The sequence below is a fragment of the Gymnoscopelus microlampas genome (assembly GCF_963454915.1).
Source record: "Gymnoscopelus microlampas genome assembly, chromosome: 10".
Lineage (NCBI taxonomy): Eukaryota > Metazoa > Chordata > Actinopteri > Myctophiformes > Myctophidae > Gymnoscopelus > Gymnoscopelus microlampas.
Genome location: NC_139947.1, coordinates 16707885 through 16730991, shown reverse-complemented (window position 1 = coordinate 16730991; position 23107 = coordinate 16707885). Strand labels below are relative to the sequence as shown.

At 40.3% G+C, this 23107-nt stretch overlaps 2 protein-coding genes across 4 annotated transcripts in view; both read right to left on the bottom strand.

The window, feature by feature from the left end:
* prickle3 (prickle homolog 3) overlaps nucleotides 1-5965 on the bottom strand; it is a 34674-nt gene extending 28709 nt beyond the window's left edge. For both annotated transcript variants that reach the window (XR_014601696.1, XM_084069688.1), the window contains exon 1: nucleotides 5726-5965. Coding sequence is in view for 1 of the 2 variants with exons in the window: in XM_084069688.1 (XP_083925814.1) it covers nucleotides 5726-5767 (42 nt within the window). In the remaining variant the exon portion in view is untranslated. The remainder of the gene's footprint in view (nucleotides 1-5725) is intronic.
* A 1831-nt stretch (nucleotides 5966-7796) lies between these two features.
* plp2b (proteolipid protein 2b) lies at nucleotides 7797-21561 on the bottom strand. Of its 2 annotated transcripts, none has more exons than XM_084069741.1 (5): nucleotides 21204-21561; nucleotides 13271-13426; nucleotides 12398-12496; nucleotides 11517-11613; nucleotides 7797-9529 (listed from the first exon to the last, which is right to left on the bottom strand). In XM_084069741.1, the coding sequence occupies exons 1-5, from the start codon at nucleotides 21297-21299 to the stop codon at nucleotides 9492-9494; spliced, it is 486 nt and encodes a 161-aa protein (XP_083925867.1). In that variant the 5' UTR covers nucleotides 21300-21561; the 3' UTR covers nucleotides 7797-9491. The 2 variants fall into 2 exon arrangements, with proteins under 2 accessions (XP_083925867.1, XP_083925868.1); XM_084069742.1 differs by having other exon boundaries at nucleotides 7797-9551; nucleotides 21204-21560.
* Nucleotides 21562-23107: the final 1546 nt, after the last annotated feature.

Genomic DNA, 23107 nt, shown 5'->3' with positions numbered 1-23107 from the left:
ACTCTTTAGTAGTAGCCTACTTTCCCACCGGCTCAAAAGCATTGCTGCAATTAGAGCAAAGCTGTGTTTGTTTTGCTTATCTGTCTGATATTATTTCATATGCTGATGAAAGGGCTCAGGATGGATATAAGCACTGGGACGTTTGTGTGACCTGAACAGGTCATTATTAATAATAATCATGTACTGTAGTAGACCTGGTAGTATAAACCAGGATGAGCATTCCTTTGTTTACGATAATCTCTAGCTTAAACAATAGAGGACATGATCTGATTTACTCAGTTGGGTTCAATCAAAATTCGTTTTGCAAATTATTTCTAGTGCATGTAGGCAACATTCAATGATGTCTGTATGCTTCTTTGATGAAAGCATTAACTGGTTAGTCCAGAATAATAATACCATGCTGGAGAACGGTTCACATCATGCTCTTTTTATTACCTGCTGCTGGGACATTTAGTAAAGAAAATGCCACATGCACTCACTTGCACCGGCATGTGATTAGAGCAGCAATTCCCAAAGGGCCAACAGGTCGTCAACCTGTATGAACGGAGGCATCACCAAAATAAAGGTTTGATGTGAAATAATCACGACCCATTTTCGCATTGTTTGTTTGCGTTGCTCCTGGTGTGTTATGACCTTTAGCCCATTAAACCAGAAAGTGTCATTTTAGATTTCAGCGTTGGCTATTCAAAAATAGCAGATATACAAGCTCACAGCGCGTCACTATTTTTGAACATTTTTGAAAAATATTGAAAGAACTACTGGTTAAGAAGGCATTTGTAAAATCGGCCTCAGGTCTTAATGGGTTAAAGAGTCAGGTACAAAATGTGACAAGTTGGGTTAAATGAAGCGTAAACATAGTTTCAGGGTGACTGGACCATTCTGTTTTTATTTCCATCAGCTGTCAAGAGTGACATGACAATTAACTCTGGCAGACAGAGGAGAAACCTACCCACAATTAAGTTATGTAACAACAGTCACTGTTAGTGCATATTCACTAAAGTTAGAGACACTGAAAGTATTGGGTTTACCACTTGAAACCTAGCATCCATATTCTGAGGCATATTCGGTGAAAGTAGCCGATCTACAAGCTCACAAGTTCGTGTTGCGTTGTGACCTGTTGTGAGCTTGCAGATCTGCTATTTTCGGCAAAGAGATTTGGTGTGGAGGGAAAAGGGGAGCTGACCTAGTATACTGTAGATCGAGCCTTGGGGGACCTTGGTCAACTACTTATATAGTGTTTAAATGGTTAAACCATATATACTGTCGTATGGCGAATAGTGAAAATAGCCGACCTACAAGCTCATTTCAGCTATTTTTGAAAAATGATCAAGAATGTTAAAAAATATGGATGCCAGGTTTAATGCGGTTCAAAATAAAAATCTGACCTGAGATTTCCACCCTCTTAAGAGTGTCATCGATGACACACTGCCATGTTGGACTAGCCAATCAGAATTTGGACAGAACACGTGACAAGATGCGGCCTGACAATCGTGTTTCACCCTCAACTTCACCTTTTAGTGCCTATTTTTCATTACATATCAACCCGCTACCTAAAGAAACAAACCATTACAATCGTAAGACATCTTCTTTACATTTTTTCCTCAACATAGATTCAAGAGTTCATGACATGTCAGTCATCAAAACTGCCCCCCCCCCCCCCTCTGGAAAATCCAGAGTACTGATTAACAAGATAAAGAGGAAGTAGGATTTGAATCTATTTGCTGTTTATGTAAATTATGTGACATGACTTGTGCAACGCGGCGCACTGGATGCTAACTGAGCCTTGAAAAGACAGTGATTGATGCAGGGAAAGGCTTAGGCGCTTAGGCAGAGAGTAGACGCAATCATGTTGTAAGGACCGTTGGAGGATTAGAGAGGCTTCAGTTTACCTGAAACATTTGGTGACTTTGTTATCGTCAAAACAAGCTACAAAGACACAACAACCACTAATTAAGTTACATAAGCACAGTGGTGGAAAGTAACTAACTAAGTATATTTACAATTTTGAGGTACTTTTACGTATTTTCATTTCCTCGCACTTTAAGTTAATTTGTAGATTTGAATTATTATTACAAAACATACATTAACCAATTAAGCCCTGACTATTTGAAAATAGCTGATCTACATTTGTAGATGTGCTGTTTTTTAATAAGATTTTGACCAATTTAAGTATATTTTTATTTGATGCCAGTACTTTTGTACTTTTATTAAGTAACATTTTTAATGCAGGACCTTTACGTGTAACAAGTATTTCTACTTTATGGTTTTGCTACTTGCTTACTTAAGTCAAAAATATGAGTAGGCCTACATCTTTCACCTTCCTTCTTCTATAAGCAATATAATTATGTTAGGAGGATTTATACCTGTATTACATGTGAATACACTGGCAAATCTTCAATACATTCAATAAAGATAAACTTGAAAACCTCAAAATTCTTTTGGGGGAAAACAAGATTTGGAAGCATGGAGATGATTCAATCTGTGAACCTATCCAGAGACACATAAAAACTTGTCAAGCTGGTTCTAATTAGCGCTACATGATTACAGAGCAGAGAGAGATAGTTAGCTCTCCATGCCATCACTGTGGTACACAAGAACATTAAAACGTGGAGAAGTTTCACACGCATTCCTCTGGTTGTCTTCTGCTCTGTCCTTTTTCTTAGAATACCAAGGAGGTGAGGGCGACGCTGAGAGGATCTCGGGGGAAACAGAGACGACACTGTCAACGTTTAGAACCTGAACTTCATTTGGCACTGACTTCCCAGAGAACGTTCTTCCTTGGCTCGGCGCTCTCCCATTCGTCAAGCGAGCCTCGCGTGGAGAGAGCCTGGTGGGTTTCATGTGTTTTCCTTTCAGCTTTGACACAAAAGATAATGCGTCAGGTCTGTGGCCCAACAATGAGGTTGCTCTATTGTGTTGTCAGTGAAGGATGCAGTTGGGAGGGGTGCTGGGAAGTGCTTTGCTCTCAAAACTCTGCTCGGGGAAAGTAAACAGCCACTCTAGTTCACACTGGTGCACAGGAACGCTCTCATAGTGGAAACATGCTTTTAAAAAATCAGCTGTTGTTTTCACAATGAGAGCATAAAGGTTGTAATCAGATCAGAGAGCCTTTCTTGGTTGCCATGCAACCGTGTAAACATGAGCCTGTCAGGTAGACAAACTAATACTAAAGTACCTTATTTTGCCCTTTCTGTTTCTGGGATCGTCAAGCGACTATACTTACACTAATACTAGATAATATTAGTATAATTAATAACCGTTTTGGGTAAGGTTGAGCACATTTGTGATGGCTGGCACCAGTTCCTACGTTTCGTAGGAACTGGTGCCAGCCATCACAAATGTGCTTGTTTGAGCAAAGTTCTTTGTCAACAAGATAAATCACTTTTCACACTTGAACAATCACTTGAACCGTAGCGTTCAAGTGTTGTATTGAACGCTACACTGTATTTCTTCCTCTACACTGTAGAGGAAGACATACTTCCAGACCAATAGAGCCTTGGCTGGGGAAACCCGGTCAACTAAGCATTTTGGGTTAAAAGTAGACCTTGCCTCTTTTAAATGTGTCTATTGTTTTTAAATGTGAAGCACCATGAGTTGTGGAGAACGGTATATTGCTCCCCTGTATGCCTAGTGTATATTGTGGAAGTGACAATAAAACTGATTCTGATTCTGATCATAAAATACCTCAACCCAATATCAAGATCACTACTAGTAAGAACATCATTTGAGTTTTGCTCTAAAGCACAATGACTTGTGGTGGTTACGGTTGACTTCTAGATGTTAAACATTAACAAGTAAGGTCAGGGGTCGGAGTCTGTGGCATGCTGGGTAGATTACCCCCCCCCCCACACACACACACACACGCACACACACACACACACACACACACACACACACACACACACACACACACACACACACACACACACACACACACACACACACACACACACACTGGACAAGCTCGAACACAACCAGCAGGTCAACAAGCATCTCCAAGTTCTTCTGTTAAAAGAAGGTTCTGCCTCTCTTAAGCTTATTTTACACTTCAGACAAGAAATGATCTTCAAGCTAACATTAGGTTTGAAGATCAAGTCCTGTCTGCAAGTGACTGTAGAGAAACACTATGGAGTATAATGGTCCAGACTGCCCTGTATGTCACCCCAAGCAGCCATGCTGCTGGGTTGTTCTCAAATAAATAACCGCATGAACACTACAGCGTCCTAATTCTGAGCATGTCAAAATAGGCGAACATTCAGCAATATCTACAACAAGCTCACAACGCGCTGCACGATGCGTTGTGAATGTGAACTTGTAGATCTTCAATTTCTGCTGAATAGATTTTGTGTGGGGGGAAATAGGAGGGGACTAAGAACAGACCCATGGGGGACAAGTGCATATACGGTTTAAGTAGTTAAACTTTCAAATATTGTCAAAATAAATGATGACATGATTTTGTGTAGCCTTATAACAAGAATATGACTATTATAGTACTTACACATTATGATTCAGGAATAGGTTGTGTTACAGTATAATACTATATCAATGCAAGTATCATTCATTACTGTGGGTCTGTGGGATTAACACGTTTGGAGATATTCCAACGCGAGAGACAGATGTTTCATGTTTACAGCCATGTTTGAATTAGCACAGCCAGCCATATGGCCATTGCAAACTTTTAACTCTCCAGTGGGAGCAATGGCATATGTCTTATTCAGACATACTGTATACTGTATATAACCAGTGGTGTAAAGTAACTAAGTACAGTTACTCAAGTAAGTAAGTTAAATGTTGAGGTATTGTATTTTTTTACTTACTCGAGTATTTACAATGTTCAACACTTTTACTTTTACTCCACTACAACTCAGAGGAAAATATTGTACTTTTTACTATACTACTACAATTATTTGAAAACTTTAGTTATACTACTTACTTTGTAGATTTTGATTCTTATTTCAAAACAAACATTAACCACTTCAGCCCTACACATATTCTGGCTATTTGAAAACAGCCGATCTACAAGCTCACAATGCATCGCAAGCGACACATTATGAGCTTTGTAGATCTGCTATTTTCTAAACATTTGCATACATCTTGAACTTGTGGAATGGGACATTCTGCACAATGAGTACTATTACTTTGGTACTTTAAGTATATGTTGATGCCAATACTTTTGTACTTCTTTGACTCAAGTACATTTTTTAATACAGGACTTTTACTTGCAAGAGAGTAAATCTACATTGGGTTATACTTTTACTTAAGTAAAACACATGAGTACTTCCATCACGCCATTACTGTGTATATAACAATACAAAAAACATGTCATATTGATATTAACTTCAAGGAAAGCCTACTTGTTCCACTACCTGCTGCTCAGGTAAATTCCTATGACGTAGTTAAGCACACCCCTCCTAACCCAGGGCGCCCTGAATGAGTAAGGAAACAAAGAATGTAGCTCTTTTTTTAAACGATACAAGAAGAAACCACACAACAACAGTGTAAAGAAAATGAATAACAGATGGACCATTATTACAAAAAAAACAACCCCTGCAGGTAAAAGGTGAAACTTTGGTCCCACTTCGTTCTGTTTGTTCCCCTCAACGTCGAACATTCGTGTTACAAATCTATTTCTGCTATTCATATAAATCACACTGTAGTCTCACACGACGATTTATGAAGCCCCCCCCAAAATAATGTATAATCCGGCCCTGATATTCCTACTTACCGAGCGGTTCGATCGTCGCTTTTTAGATCCACGGGAGAACATGGTTGATCGGTTCAGTTCAGTGTTGTTGAGAAGAAACCCGATCAGTCAGTGTTGGAAGGAAGAAGATTAACCTTTCTGAAGAGGCTGTGTAGAGATGTTTTCAGACACTCATCGGCTTCATCATGGTGTCTTCAGGTTGATATGATAATGTCCCAACAACTTCACGTCTCCATGGACCTCTTCTTACGCAGAATACGCACCATGATGCAGACTCTGTGAAAGTTTTATGATAGTGCGTAACGCATACGTAACCACGCGTCACCCTCCCCCTGTATACTGTACTAGTAGTAGTGTGACCTGACTACCGGACTGTACACTGTACAACAGTGGTTCTTAAACTTTTTCATGTCAAGGACCCCCAAATTGACACTTATTAGCCCGCGGACCCCCATAAGAGATGATTTGTACAGCTCTAGCAGTCAATTCTCAACCGTTTTAATTGAAGGACCCCCAGTTTGGCATGCATAAGGCTGCGGACCCCTATTGTATGGCATTTCTATCTCTGGGTCGTCTGGGACCCCAATTCATATTGTAAAATTAATGTTCATTTAACTCTGAGAGTGTACAAATGGAACCAAATGGACCCGTTAGGGAGAGAGTGCAAATGTAACCTTATTTAACCCTGAGAGTGTACAAATGACCCTTAAGGGTCCATTTGGGTGTTCACACATTCATGTCACTTTCCTAGTTCTCATGGCTTTTATGTATAGAGTCAATTTGTATGGAGGGGATTTGCACTGAATAGGATTTTAAGAGCTCTAAGCTCAGTGGTGGAAAGTAAGTACTGTAAGTACAGTAGGCCACAATTACAATTTTGAGGTACTTTTACTTTACTCAAGTTTTAAGCAACATTCTTGATACTTTATACTATACTGCACTATCTCAGACTTTTCTCAGACAATTATTGTACTTTTTCACTCATCGAGAACCGGGATGACTGGAAGCAACGATGGAGGGCTCGTCTGAGGACGACCTAGAGAGACTCCAGTAAAATTATGTGACAGCTTTAGTGTCTAATTAAAGATTTAGATTAATATTAAAACAAAACACACATTAACTGATAAATGATTAATGTATTATTCTAGGTTAACTACCCAGCAGCACATGAAGTAATTAAAAGCAGCCCCAACTTTACCAGCTACAATATTGTGAACACATTAATACATTAATAATTAAAATCCAATAATATAATTGTGAAATGGGCCATTCTTTTACTTGTAGCAGTGTATTTCTATATTGAATAAAATTGCTAAAACATCCCACCACCACACCACTGTCTCTTAATCTGATCTGTTAAATCTTAAAATGAGGTGGTAGTTTTTGGACAGATTGAGTGAGCTATGTTGAATTTGTTTAGTTGCTAATTGTGCAGCAAGAAAACTGCTTCACTAATCTGCATTCATCACCAGCACAGACCAGGGATTCATGTAAAGTCACATATATTTGACATACATAGTACATCGAGAGAAGACTACAGTTTTTTGCTGACTGCGTGGCTTTTGTATCCAGAAGTTTCCTAGGGAATTATGGGCATCACTTCCTGTCAATTTGATCCCTGATACCTGATCAAATCAACAGGAAGTGATGTCCATAATTCCTTAGGAAACTTGTGGATACAATCAAACTAAAATGTTATTATATACAGTCAATGGTGGCTCCAACTCCAAGACCAGGCAGGGACCCTCAGGGTTCCTTGAGGGACCCTTACAGGTCTGTAACTCTGATAGTGTCAAATTTGTACACTTTCAGAGTTATGGGATCCTTGAAATATTTATATATTTTATAACCAATTAGCTATTATGCACAAGCCATACCAAAGGGGCCTTACTCTTTACCTGCCAACTGTGTGGAATTAACAACAAATAGCGCTATGCTGCCATCTAGTGGCTTTACTGCAGAAGGCAACTCAAGCCACTAAAAAGCACACAACTACTGTAAGACAATCAATTTGCCTTAATAGATCACAACCATGATAATAATTAAGTGTGCAAAACAAATGATTAGTTAATAGAAATATAAAATATGCAGATTTTGTTCTTTGTAGTAACAATGGCTTTTTATTTTCCAAAACACTGTTGCTTCAAAACGTCAAAGGCACAAATCGCAAACTCATGTAAAGCACGTTAGGAATACAACACTGAGGCCACATCTTGCTGAACATAAACAGTACTTAGGGTGGAAGAAAAAACATCAAAAATGTATTAAAATGGTGACATATGCACAAATCCAAAGTGTGGTGAATGAACTTCCCTTTTGTCATAAAAAAAGAACAAAGAATGAAAGTGCAGAAACTGACTAATAAGCTTTTCTATTGAGCGATGCATGATGTCTTCTTTTTGCTGAAAATATTGAAACATTGAACATTTTGCTACAAATACAAATAATATACATGTACTGAACGCATGACCTGAGTAAAAACAAATGGAAACCTGTAAGATGATGACTCATGTACAATAAGACCAATCAGTCTGGTAGTTAATGGATGCTATAATCTGATGAGTCACGGCAATGAAATTTGATCCATAATGTTAGACCACTTCAAAGGCTTAAGTTACAGTATGTCTCCAGATCCTAGATGCAAATGGACTCTAAGAATAAGATAACTAAGTTATGGTTAGTTGTATCATCAATTCATTGTATCATCAGATGACAAGACACTTTATCAGATAACATTACAGTACTTTGTAAAAGGCTTTTATGGAAGTGTATTAATCTATGGAAGTGTTGCTTGTACACATTATAGCTCTGCGAGCCGTTAACTAAAAAAACCTCCCTAATTCATAATATCATTACAATACAATGGAGGCACACATTTCATTAAGTACCAACACAGTGTTACTGTGAACTGACTAGACTTTTCCATAGGTTAATGCACAAGTTATTTGACTGGACGAAGTCAGACTGTTTGGGGGAATTCAGAGGAACAGTGCTGTGCTTTGCATGGCAGTGAGTCAGAATGGTTGAGAGACGGGAGTGCACAAACTCAAAACAAAAATGGGAAAAGTACAGTTACATATAAAATTCATTAGGCACCAACTCATGTGTAAATTCATTGTTTCTTAAAATCTAAACACAGACAACATATTCCCTCTATCAGCGGACGTGTTGAGTATGACACACAGCCAATGCATTTACTACAGCCCATTAGAACAGAACACATGTGCGCTACGCAACACAACAAGCTGCGTCAAAGTACTGAGCAAAGCTTTACGTTGTCATTATTTACAACTTTCCCTTTTTAACCACTTAAACCCAATAATTAGTTGACCGGAGTCTCCCAGGACTCTATACTAGGGCCGCTCCTGTTTTTGTTCTACAGTAAATATCTTCGCTGAAAATACCTGATCTACAAGCTCAGAACATGTGGCAACACGACACGTTCTGAGCTTGTAGATCGGCTAATTTCTCCGAACGTTCGTCCCCAGAATAGGGACGCTAGGGTTCAAGTGGTTTTAATGGACCAAACATTTAGTGATCAGTGGTGCACTGAGGTTGGAGGAGAGGTTTATGAGAGCGTCTCTCATCATCATCAGAGTCACGTAGTAGAACTGTCTCATCCACATCCCAGCATTATCTCTGTCTCTCTGACATGAACCGTACGACAAACCTCTCCTCTACTGGGAACCATATCATCGGTTAATTCATCATCTGTTCATTCTACTCTTTTCATCTTCCACTCTACTCTGCCGTTGTCTCCGTTGACTCTCGTGTGAACTTCTTTGTTTCATTCTTTGTGTTTTCCTGATAAGGATACAAGTATCCCTACTTGTTTAAACTCTGTCATCTGTAAAGAAACAAAACAAATATTGTTACATATTTTGCAAGGCCAGGTGCTGCAAAATATGTAATTATAGTACAAGAGCTATCTTCAATACTGTACGTATTTCGTAGGTCAAAGATATAGTGGACAAAAACACATAAGGAGCTTAAGTTCGGTCTGGAAACTTGGTAGAATCTTGGGTTATAGTTAGGCCTACCTGCCATGATATAAATCTAAATATTGTCAGTCATCTATATTTATTGGCTCTGTGCTCTGCGATCGAGAGACCAGACAAATTCTTTAACATATTGACAGACGCTGCTTTGTTGTTCTTTCACCCTAAAATTTGCAATGGAATTGCTACTTCAATCTCAAAGAAGCAACAGATAGATGATTATACAACAATAGAATAATATTTGCTTAATATCGCTTTAACTAAGCTGTTTGGACCACTCAATAGCAGGCTTTAAAACCCGATCACAGTTCATAGCCCCAATGATACCTTTTTGATTGATTGATTATACTATATACTTTATTAGTCAGAAATGTAAACAGCACGAGGTACAGTCAGACATTTGGGCTAAAAGGATAAAGGTCCTGGGGACTTGTTACCATTGTGGTGTATTTTGATTATTGACTTTTAATTCCCTGTATTTGATTGTTTTTTAAATCATAGTTTCTGTTTAGAAAAGCCTCCTGTGGACAGATGTTGAAACTTTGCACGTGCTAGAACACTCAAGCAATGCATCTGGTCTGTCCAATGTGATTGTGATGTCTGTGTCAAATAAAATGAACATAAACATACTAACTCAACCCTAGTTATGAGAATATTATTGCTTCAGCCACCTCCTCACAGCTCCACCTGCTAGAGAGCTGATGTATGATTATATTGCTTCCGTTCTGACCAAAGTCTGTTCACATACAGACAAAGAGCCGTAAAAGCAGACCTATTAGTCCACTGACGCCGGGCAATTGACTGAAAATATGTCACAGCCGACATTTAGAACCAGAGAGTCAGAGAGAGAAGGGTGAGGCTGGCAGGGCACTGCGTCAGGCATCCGGAACCAGTGGCAAGCAAACTAACACTGTGGGAGACAACCCAGGGCAAAGCCAGGAAAGGCAAGAAGCGCACCACCTACATAGATGCACTGCGGCGTGACGGTTTAGCTAACAACACTGTAGAGCAGTGGTTCTCAACCAGTGGTCCGGGGACCACCAGTGGTCCTTGAAGGGGTTCCAAATGGACCCTTATAGATCTTTAACTCTTGAGAGTGTAAAATGAAACCAAATGAACCCTTACAGGTCCATTTGGTTTAATTTTACGCTCTCAAGAGTTAAATTACTGTTAAACATCTGTATTACCAAATTAAATAATTGTTATTTTGATCAACGTTTTCCTGTTCCTGATCTCTCCTATGGTACCAACATCAATACAGCATGGAATTGTGGACAAAATAGTATCCAACGACAACAAAATACTCTAAGATTTGGGTCTGAGAGGCTAAATCTCAAATAAAATAGTGGTCAGTGGCTCAAATGCAGAATAAATAATGGATCTTGGTATGAAAAGGGTTGAAAACCACTGCTGTATAGCTGAAGACCCTGATGCTAGATAGGAGAGTGTGGAGGGCAGCGATCCAGGAGTCCAGAGTTGGTGTTGGCTAGACCGCACTCTCCCATCGCATCGCATCGCATTGCAGAAACAATAACTGACTTAATGTAGCTTGCTCATGTAGGTTAATCTTTTTTTCTTTTAAATAATCGACTAAATCATTTAGTTGAATTAACCTGTATTATACTCTATTGTGCAATGGTGGTGTACAAAAATAGAGAATATGCATCTGCTATTTGTAGAATTGTACATTAGTCGTAATCGAGGAAAAAGTTTGAAATAAGTGTGATATGGATTTGAAGTAACATCGCCCAGCCCTAACTGAAACCAATGACCATCAATGCATCTATTGCACGAATATGCGGAGATGTTCTCACCAGTGGAAGCAGCGGTGTGCTGCCTGGTTGCCTTTACCGTCAAGAAGATGGTGTACGTGTCATAGGCGAACAGGACACCAGCGATCAGACCAAACACCTGAAGGACAACAAGGTCAAACACTTCAGAACAGTTTACTCTAAAATGATAGTACATAGTGAGTTTAATCACTTTCAACCTCGTGTCCCTACTTTGTGGGTGTCATTAGGCGAAAGGTTTAAAAACATTGTCTTCCTCTGAGGTTTAATGTGAAAGATAGCCAGTCTACAAGCCTGCTATTTTGTGCTATATTTCAAAATGTTGAAATAGGGACACCAGGGTGAGAGTGGTTAATGAACAAGGAACAGTGACACGAATCATGATGACAGCTCAGTGTCTCTCAGTGCTGGAGGGGTGTGTCTTACAGTATGTTATACATAACTCATAGTTATTGTGTAAACCTCAGTTATTGTGTAAAACAGCGGTTCCCAACATTTTCTGCATCAGGGGCCCACTTGAAAATCTCGAAAGCGTTTGCAGCCCACCGTTCGGCCAGCCATCCTACTGCCGGGTTAAATGGTCAGATGGGCGGGTCGCGTGCACGTAGTGTAGTGTTCCTATTTATCGGTATCACAATGAAAACCCCAGTTTTTCCCCAGTGTTTAAAAATGCTGTGTCCTTACACAGCATTAAGTGGGCCCCGGCCCACACGTTGGGAAACGCTGTCTTACGGTATGTTATACATAACTCATGGTCGTTGTGTAAACCTCAGTGATTGCGTAAAAGAAAATTAATAGTTAGCAGAAAGTTGTTGTCAAGAACTGGTATAACTGACAGATGGAAACCTTATGTATTTCTGGGATTTTCTCAGTCAAACTGAATTCAAACAGATGTTGTAACTGACCCCGCCTGCGATGCGGGCGCCATCCCCTGATCCACCAATCACACAGATGAGAGAGGTGATGAGGTACAGCACACAGCCAATGGCAGCACGGATGAGATCCTGTCAGGAGAAGAAAACAAAAGTAATGACAAACGCTTGTGTCAACTCCATTGTGTGTGTGTGTGTGTGTGTGTGTGTGTGTGTGTGTGTGTGTGTGTGTGTGTGTGTGTGTGTGTGTGTGTGTGTGTGTGTGTGTGTGTGTGTGTGTGTGTGTGTGTGTGTGTGTGTGTGTGTGTGTGTGCGTGGGTGGGGGGGGGGGGGGGGGGTGGAGGGGGGGGGAGGGTGGCGGGGGGCGCATGCATTGGTGCACATACAGCACTTTCAGTCCTACTGAAGGCAAGGTTATGCTTAGTTGCACTTCCTTTTTCAAAACAATGTGGTGTTTTAGAAAGGAAACTTAAGGCAGTTTCTAGATCTGATAGTAAAGAAAAAGAAACAGGAAACTGAGGTCAGAGAGAGAGAGGGCAGATGTGCTGGAATTGAACTGTGGATGTCACACCATCTCGTCATCCAACGGTGCGGCCACAACAAATGAGTTCTTTCTAACATGAAAACGTTTAAATGTGTGTGTTTTTCAGGGTCATGAAGAGTCGTGCAATGAAGCGTAGATTAGCCTCAACCGTGTGATTGCTGTGGCTTCAACTATTGATTATTTTCTTAGCGGTTACTCTAAAAATAGCAAAAATAGCCAAGATCTGCTGTTTTTGCTATTTTAACATTTCAAAAGGAAAAAGTAACTTCAAATATTGATGAAATATTGTAAATAAAATCAATTATTGATTACTTTTCATAATTGATTATATTGATTAGTTCGATTAAATGCTTCATACTCACACTCCACATCCAGTTGACCACCACAAACGTCTTGTCCAACTCCATCAGGAAGACTCCAAAAAAGATCATGGCAAAGATCATCTCGCAGATGGCCACGGCGGTGTAGCCTCCTGAATGAGAGGCCCCATAGCAGATGAGAATGATGAGACTCAGGAGCTGAGAGAAGAGAAGAGAAGAGAAGAGAAGAGAAGAGAAGAGAAGAGAAGAGAAGAGAAGAGAAGAGAAGAGAAGAGAAGAGAAGAGAAGAGAAGAGAAGAGAAGAGAAGAGAAGAGAAGAGAAGAGAAGAGATGAGATTACATTTTGACCTTGAGATGTTATTATTACTAGTGAGTCTTGAGGGAACAGAGGAATCCATGCTTCATATCCCAGAATCCTTTGGGAGCCTCTAGAGCAGTGGTTCTCTCAGTGGGGTCCAGGGACCCTCGCAGTTCCTTGAGGGGGTTTCAAATGGACTGTTACAGGTCTGTAACTCTGAGAGTGTACAAGGGGGGTCCGTGAAGACCAGTGCTCTTGTCACGTGCTGGTCTGTGGTGAGAACTTGGATGCAGGACAGCCAGGCAAGGTAGCGTACAAAACCCATTATTGGGGGTTTTAATACAGGAGACAGGTGAAGAAAGACAAGAACATCTCAGACAAATTAAAACACGTGACACAATTCTCAACCAGGACTAACTGGCGAACAAAGACTGATATACACATGAGGGGTTATTAGATACAGCTGGGGCAAACACAAACATAGAACCAAGAAAACTAGACCAGGGAGCAACATACGTAGAAATACAAGACCTAGACGCTACAATCAATGAGACAAAAGTCTGAGACTGTGACAGCTCAAGGGCAAACTACTCTAACAATGATTGTCTACATTTCGTCACTCAATCATACTGTACATCGCAGGTCAGGTTAATTAAAACATCTGTAACGTGTAGGTCCCATGCAGATGTTTACATATGCAAATGAAGGTCTGGCAGGCAAGAAAATGAACCCTGACTTGACTTCCTGTACTGCAGAGCACATTGATTGACCCAGTGTTCACCTCATTACTATTCATTTTGTTGGAGCCTCCACACACCGGCCCCACGCCAAACATTGTTTGGTTTACTCTGGCCAGTGACCAATTCAACATCTCGTCTCACAACAGCTCAACCATTTATGTCTTCTATTTACTTATTATTTGTATTGTATTCTCTTGGCGGCTGCACTTCCTGAATCCTGCTTATTGAATATTTAGATAGATGCTGCTCTGCTACTGTAGGTATGTTGTTTAGAAATGCTAGATGCTACTCTCAAGAGCATCTGTTCAGCATCAGTGGTCCTCAAGGTGAGGTATGGGACCCCCATCGGGTCCTTGAGGGGTTTCCAAACTAGTTAATAGCCTATATAACATCAAAATCTGTGTAACTACTTCCTATTTCACATTTCAGTTATTCCAAAGTAGACAATCTAAATTCTAAAGCTCACAACGCGCCACAATCCGACACGAGCTTGTAGATATCTTCAAAAATAGTTTTCCAACATTCCACATTTTTAACAACACAAATCTTCTCTTTTGGGAGTCCCTGGCACAAAACCACTGTCCTAAATGCCTGAATTGTTACTGCCATTGTAATGCCATAGGAACATTTTCAGCACAAAATTTACACATGTAAAATCACAATAGCTCCAGCCAAGCAGGGATGGAATGGAATTACAGTTCAGTCCACCAGCTGAACCCCCAACACATGATGCTTTCATCTTAGATTTACTGTGTTTTTTCCATCAAGACCACATTTTTTCCATAAGAGGGAAAGAGTAAGCGGGCATTCTCCTCGGTTCATTCCGCCAGAAAGCTGGCAGTGTGTTGGAATCATAAACTTAAACGGCCCACGGCCAAAGACCAGAATCAGCCTCACTGCATGACTTCAATCCTTCTATTGTTGCTGCAGTCAAGCTCTGTGGGTAGAAGAACTCCAAATAGTGTGTAGTACACACAAAATAGTGTGGGGTACACACAGAATAGTGTGTGGTACACACAGCTGTAACCAGAGAATGCTGTCACACAGCCCCTCTGAACACAACCTCCATACAATTACTGTTACAAGCAAGGATATGACATTTATGAGCAGCAATAATGTTTTTGTTAAAGTGAACAAACAAAACTGTGTGTAAAATATGTGGGTATCACAATATAAAATCCTTTACTATGGCCATATGCCTTTCTAATTTGGTTAAATGTATTTATAAATACATACATATAACACCTGAATTTCCCCTAAGGGATCAACAAAGATCTATTTATTTAAACACCCTTTACAAAACACTATTGGTATAAAATGCATTACTTTTCAACCAAAAGTGGAACATTAACCCACTCAGCTGATTCAACTGCTTTTTTGCAAACTGTCTACGTTTACAGGTAATGCATTACATCCTGCAGACAATCGGACTCTGATTGTGATATGAATCTAAAATAGAGGGCTCACACATTGTGATGTATTCATTATTAGATGTGGGACATGTTTGCTTTAACTTTTTTTATTTTTTTATTTAACCTTTATTTAACCAGTAAAATCACATTGAGACCAATGTCTCTTTTACGAGTGCGCACTGGCCAAGAGAAGAGGCAAATAAATGTTACACAGCTCTGCCAGTAACAACATAACAAGACATAACAAGGGAAGGTGTGAACTGTGAAGCCTTATTTATGCTTCGTCGTACGACAATGTATAAATTAAGCACGAGTCACACACACTGCGGCCTATTTTACATGAAGCATGCGTGAGGTAACAGCCGCCCCCTCCCCAACTATCTTGTGTCTCCCTTTTACCCCCCCCCCCCCCACGCCATGTCACAAACCACCTCACACACACATGCGCACACGTACACATGCAACAGTGTTTGGTGAGTTCCAGAGACTGGCACAGGCTGCCTCTGTGCGGAGAGGTGGGCGGGGGGCGGGGGTCTCGGGCCAGGAGCCTACACAAAAGAGGCTCTATTCTGGCTTCAGTCTTCTGCTTGTGTGAGGGCAGCGGCTCACACAGAGAAACACACACAGACTGCTACACAACGGTCCTTCACAACAAGAAAAGGAGCGAGGACGTTCAACACGTTTATGTCACAACACAGCCACAGCGACAGATCTGTATCGGCCAGTTCAGCATCTATTCACACAAGTATATAATCAGTTTCTCTCTTAACCCGACTACTAGGGGGAAATAGTGAATGGCCAGCTAATTATAGACAGATATGAGAGCAGAGAGCCAGTCGGTGGTACAGAGAAAGACCAAATACCGAATGGAACTAGGGGAAGTCCCGTTTTCTTTTTTTTAAGTCTTGGGCTGGGCCTCCTACATCAGCCATATAGTCTCAACATTTTCCATATTACTCATAGCCTTACCGCTTCTCCCACTGAAATACAGAAATGAGTAAAAGGAAATATTGGCTTCCATACCCACAACTATGGGACCACTTAGGATTATTTTAGGAAGAGCAATTTAACAGGACTTCAGTTCACTGTGTGTATGACTCACCCGGGTTTATCATCACTTTTGGCCGTTACTGTATAACAAAGGAGGATTTGCATTACCTGGGTGTGACAGTCAGTGACATAGGGCGCTGTACCGGTGAAAACACGGACAAGACGCTTCATGCCTGTCTCAGGTCATTACAAGGAGGATCAAAAAGAAAGGAGGAAAAAAACTCATGCCTGATTTGCTAAACATACTGTATGGAAACTTTACAGTGTAAACATGCTGATGGTATAAACAGTAGCCTCCAGCTCTCTGCTGCTCGGTTTGTGTTCAGTGTGCTTTGATGAAGGTTTTTACAAAAGAGGTGACTACGTATGTCCTTGAAATATCCACTTGAACCCCAGCAGGCCTAATCTGGGGGGAACATTTGGCAAAGACAGCCGATCTACAAGCTCACAGCACGTTGCATAGCAACGCGTTGTGAGCTTTTAGATCGGCTATTTTTGGCAAAGAGATTTGGTGTAGACGGGGAAAAGCGGTCCAAGTACAGTTGCAACTCAGGTCCGTTTTACTAAGAATAGAGGGTTTAAGTGGTTAAAATCTGAGCATGACACCAAGAGAAACCATATCAGGAACAAAAAGGAACAAAACATTGTCAAATGAGAAAACAACATGACTATGAGATTAGCCATAACAGGGAGAGATTAGGTTTCCCTTTTCCTGTTACACGCACACGCACACGCACACGCACACACACACACACACACACACACACACACACACACACACACACACACACACACACACACACACACACACACAAACACGCTCCTCTTCCTGCAATTAGCAAGCTATTTGAGACATCCAGCACCAGAGATGACGTTCTCGTTCATAGCTTTCACCCAGACCCCACAGAGAGCCACATGTGAAAGTGCTCTGTCCAAGAATGCAGAGACGCCACAGAGGCAGCAAAGTGTGAAAGTGTTCTGTCCAAGAATGCCGAGACCTAGATGTGTGCTGACTGAGACATCCATGCATTCTTTGTCTCAGGGACGGAACCGCACATGTTGTCTGGACTGGAACTCCCATCACCTCTGAAAAAACAACAACTGTTAATGTGGGTGAACCCCCGAAGCAGCTGACTCAACACACTGTCACAAGTTCTCAACAATAGAGCCTTCACATCAGTGACCGAGGCAAAGTGCTTTTCTTATTCTTAGAAATGAGAGCTTTATCAGGACTTTGATAACACAAAGAGATATTCAGTGCTAACCAGTGCAGTAACATGTTGCTACAACTTGTGTGCTCCTGTACTACAGTGCAACTTTTACTTTGGAACTTCAGTTGGGAACATGAGGTCAGAATGACTGCTGTATTTAGACAACACTGTGATGTGAAATGCAAACAAGGAGAACCACGTCAAAGCCATGGTCAGAGAAAAGATAAATAGAGCTCTGCATGCAGGAAGTAGACACAGGCCTTACAAGGAAGTGGAACCTACTTCAACTTCAAAGCTACTTAAAACCAGACTTTAAACCTCACATTGAGTGGGATTGAAGTGACTGATGATACTACTTCTACTACTACTACTACTACTACTACTACTACTAACAATAATAATAATAATAATGAATTACATTCTGTATATATATAGCACTTTATCTTGATAACCAAGGCACTTCACAGTGCACTGGGGAGACTCATCTCAACCACCATCAGTGATGGTTGAGATGGTGTTTACTGCTTACACAGTGATGTAGAACAGCAGATTGTAGTTACACATTGATGTACAGTAACAGCAGATTGGTTACATATTGATGTAACACACAGAAGTCTCCCCACACATCAATGGTGTGACGTCACTACTGCTGAGACTAGCTGACATATTCATATTAACAACAACCAGCACTGCCAACTATAATGTGGAAAAAGGCTTTGTTTTATGGCATAAAATAAAGTGAATTGACAGTGGTTCCAGGGACCCCCAGGGTTCCTTGTGGAGGTTCCAATAGAGCCTTACAGGTTTGTAACTCTGGGTGTTATGGTGCTCCTTGAAATCAAAACGTTTGAGAACCTCTGGCATAGCCATAGGCTATATTTTGCTGCAAACAATGCATTTTCTTTTTCCTGGTATTAGTTAGGCTACAGGCTATCCTCCAACTAATCCTGTGTTTACTGCTAATATTTAGCCTAAGACAAAGATTAATAAAGCTTAAGTAGAAAAGGAGACAGCTGCCAGTAGGTCAGATACATGCTCTCCCTCCCTGCAAGTGAAACCATGTGACCTTTCATCTGCCATTTTTAACAGCCGGCATCTGGCACTTTGGTGCCAAATGAGAAAACAGTCGAGTACAAGTGACAGGTGGAAGCCCTTAGCCCCCCTGTGCTGACCCCAACCCTAAAGTCACACACGTGGCCCTCATTCCACGGCCCGGCCCGGTTCAGAACGGAATGGAAAAGAACCATTTTTGATTCGATTACCTTATTGGTCCCGCTGGGGGAATTCTGTTTTCAGCTTCATGGCTGCTATAAGATGGTAATGATGAGCGCTGGGTGGGAGCAGTATAGGGGTTAAAGGAGTAGTTCACCCAAAAAAGTACTTATTTTCAATCAATTACACACCCCATGAAGCATTGAATTCATGGTGATTTTGAAGTTTTTATCGCATTCCTTAGCCAATTATTTGATGACTGGTGGAAAGATGCTAATGTCTGATGGTCATCACATTTTTGGCTTAGGAATGTGACAAAAACTAAAATAATTCCACAAATTCAATGCTTCATGGGGTGTGTAATTGATAGAAAATATGTAACTTTTTGGGTGGACTACTCCTTTACGTGTCTTGCTCAGGGACAGTTCGGCTGGGAGGTGAGCCAGTGACCTTCTGATCTTACCAGACAGCCACGTCTCTACGCACTAAGCTACAGCCCCAAACACAGCAATATAAACAGTTTCTATAGCAGTATAGACTTTTTATCCACATTTGAAAACATACATGTTCCTGTTACAGTGTTTACTTTGTGAATATCAGTAGCACAGGTTCGCAAAGTGGGGTCCGGGGACCCCCAGGAGTCCTTGAGGAGGTTCCAGGGGGTCCCCAGCAAAATGAGGAACATTTTAAACCTTTAAGCCCTATTTTATTATTGTAGGTCGCTGTTAAAAAACAGCCTACAAGCTCAACAGGTTGTGAGCTTGTAGATCTGCTATCTTGACATCTTACAAATCAAGACAAATCTTCTCTTATGGGGGTCCCTGGCACAAAATATTTTCAGATAAGAAATTTGAGAACCACTGGAGTGCATAGAATATAGACTAGCCTACTAGACAGGAAGACTATACTATAGACTTGCCTTAGCCTTGGATCAAGACATTTTATCAAGTCTGACCTTTGCTTTATACGAAAGTAAAAGTCAGACTCAATAAAACACATTTATGATAGTCTTGATCCAAGGCTAGTCTTGTCTATACCAGTATAATAATATGAATAGGCTACTAGCCTACTAGACTAGATTTCTATTCTATTCTACTTTAAGATAATATACTATAATAGAATACAATACAATATAGTTACTTAATGCGTATAGTATTACATAACAGAATAGAATAGAACAGAACAGCTAATACACTATAATTGGCCATTTATTACACAAATTGCAAAGGGACAAGAAACAAAGCAGCTTTTAGTCCGCTAATCATAAACTGATGAAGAGAGAATGTAAACCTGGTACATTAGCTGCCTGCTAATGTACCAGTTTACATCCTCTCCTCATACATGATTCAGTGTCCATCACAGTCAACAGATCCATAGTCCCTAATATAGGCTACAGTAACCTAGATTGAACCCACTTCACTGTACTGACCAGGGCTGTCTAATGCAACACTGGAACACTGTCTGTCAGTGGTGGAAAGTAACTAAATACTTGTACTCAAGTACTTAGTTACTTTGAATGTACTTAGTACTTGAATACAATTTTGAGGTATTTGTTTTACTTTACTGGAGTATTTACAATGTGCAATACTTTTACTTTGGCGGTGCAACACGAGCTTGTAGATCTGCTATTTTCAAAAGATTTGTTGTATAAATTTGAAAACATGTGAAATGGGACATTCTGCATAATGAGCACTTTAACGTTTGGTAGGCTACTTTAAGTACATTTTGATGCCAATAATGTTGTACTTTTACTCAAGTACATTTTGAATACAGGACTTTTACTTCTAACAGAGTTGCTATTGATACTTTTACTTAAGTACAAAATGAGAGTACATTTTCCACCATTGCTGTCTGTCTGTCTGTCTGTCTGTCTGTCTGTCTGTCTGTCTGTCTGCAACACGTACATCCCTCATTGTTAGGCTACTAGGCTATTCACAGTGAGAGTTTTAAACCTCGTAGTATGCATGTGGATGATTGCACAGCTGCACCTCGATGTAGGTTAGTACTAGAATGTTCAAGTGCAAGAAGTGCGTATAAAGTTTATACACTTACTATTTCTGCAGCCAGAATAAAGCCCTTTTGAGTCCTCACGTAGAGTTTCAGCTTCTCCAAGACGCTGCCACCGACGCTGGCCGTCGTATCAGCCATGATGAACCGTTACAAATGGAGTTATTCCAAACGTATTTTATATTCTATACAATTATATGTAGAGAAAAAAGGCGCGCGTTACATAAACCACCCGATTTGCCTTCTTGAGCAGAAATAACCGAAGAAGTAGTGAATGTAAAGTAAAGTTTCTCTGGGGAACAGATTGGATGTTGTCAGGTCGGTTGCAGATCGGTAATAGTTCACTCTGTCCCTGTGACTGTCTGCTCTCCTGACTGCTGCTATAGAAACTAATGTGACACATGGGCGTTGGCTTGCACTTTTCTCCAGGGTGTTGCTGCTACTGTTGGCAAGTAGTAGGCGAGCCCACTGTTTCCCAAACAGTGGGTCGGGACCCATTTGTGGGTCGCGGCTCGCGGCGGGTCCAAGTTTTATGGGTCACGACTCACGAGTAAATGTCAAAAGCTTTTTTTGTTTTTTTTAATCAAAAATAAACAAAATTTCAAAAATAATTTCGTGAATAAAAACATAAATGAAAAAAGCACTTTGATACTATTTTTTTCTCTTTTCTTTTTTTCCTTTTCTTTTCATCTCTGGGACCCCCCAATGTGCATCATAAAATCCTCAGTGTGTTAAGCTATAATATAAAATTAAGAGTGTGTAGGCTACAAATAGAACCAAATGGATTTGTACCTGTAGGCCTATATAGGGTATAGGGTTGATTTGATTTGGACCTGTATAGGGTTGATTTGATTTGGACCCAAGAAAATAGAATCTAGCCTACTTGATTAAGCACAGTTGGTGTGTTGCCATTTAGGCTATTTATGTAGGCCTACAGTATTTAGTAATATTTTTTTTTTTTATAATGTACCACTAAATGCTCGAATTTGGGCAAATGTGACGATCATATTTGCCATAGCAACGGCGAAAACATCTTCTCCTGACAACAAGCCCCGCCCAGCATGGTAATGGTTGCCTGTAACCATGGTAACCACTGGCAAAAGAACATGCATAATTTCTGTGCAGTGGTAGAGTAGGTAGGCTAAACTGTAAAATAATGAAATTGCTGTTCCACACTGTCTAACTTGTTTACAGTAATCAGACACTACATTATAGCATTTATGTTCATATATTTTTTTCATTTTGTTTATATCTCATATATCAACACAGCAACTATTGTTTCTTCCAAATTGCAGGATAAATGGGCATTCTAAGAATTCCGTGAAGGGGTCTCTATTCAAAGAGTGTTTGCAGGTAATTATATTGACCTTTTCCACAATTCAAGCAACAACAAATGGCTGCAGGTTTATTTCCTGTTGAGTGCTTGTGAATATCAGTAGCTGATAGGAAAGAAACACGCTGTTCCCTAGCAACGCATTTCCACTGACAAAGATTTGTATTTGTGAATAACACAATTGTGGTTATGCTGAAACAAATCAAATTGAATACGTGCATGGCAATAGATGATATTACAAATCTGTTCTGTTTTTTGCCATTAGGTGTTCAGTTCAAAATGAAAACTTTACCACAGATCATCAAATTTCTTTACATGTTGTATGGCTACCTCGTTATTTACTTTGTTTTTTCTTATTTGCATATAACTTATGTTAAATTATTATTATTATTATCATTGCCGTTATTGCTGCTTACTACTAGTAGTACTAGTACTACTGTGTACTACTACTATTTCACATTCACTGTGCCAAAATAAGCCTTGTAGTAGATAGCCTATTGGAAAATGTGGTCATTGAGTTGCAGCGCCCTCTCCTGGAAAATAAAGAGCAAAACAAAACAGATGTAAAAAATCTATCACACAATCAGCTCAACAACATGCATATAAGGAAAGGAGC

Coding starts and splice junctions, on each gene's coding strand:
- plp2b (XM_084069741.1), bottom strand. CDS start 21,299: ATGGCTGATACGACGGCCAGCGTCGGTGGCAGCGTCTTGGAGAAGCTG. Junction 13,427..21,203: donor TTATTCTGGCTGCAGAAATA/GTAAGTGTATAA, acceptor CTCTTCTCTCAG/CTCCTGAGTCTCATCATTCT. Junction 11,614..12,397: donor GCGCCCGCATCGCAGGCGGG/GTCAGTTACAAC, acceptor GTTGTCCTTCAG/GTGTTTGGTCTGATCGCTGG.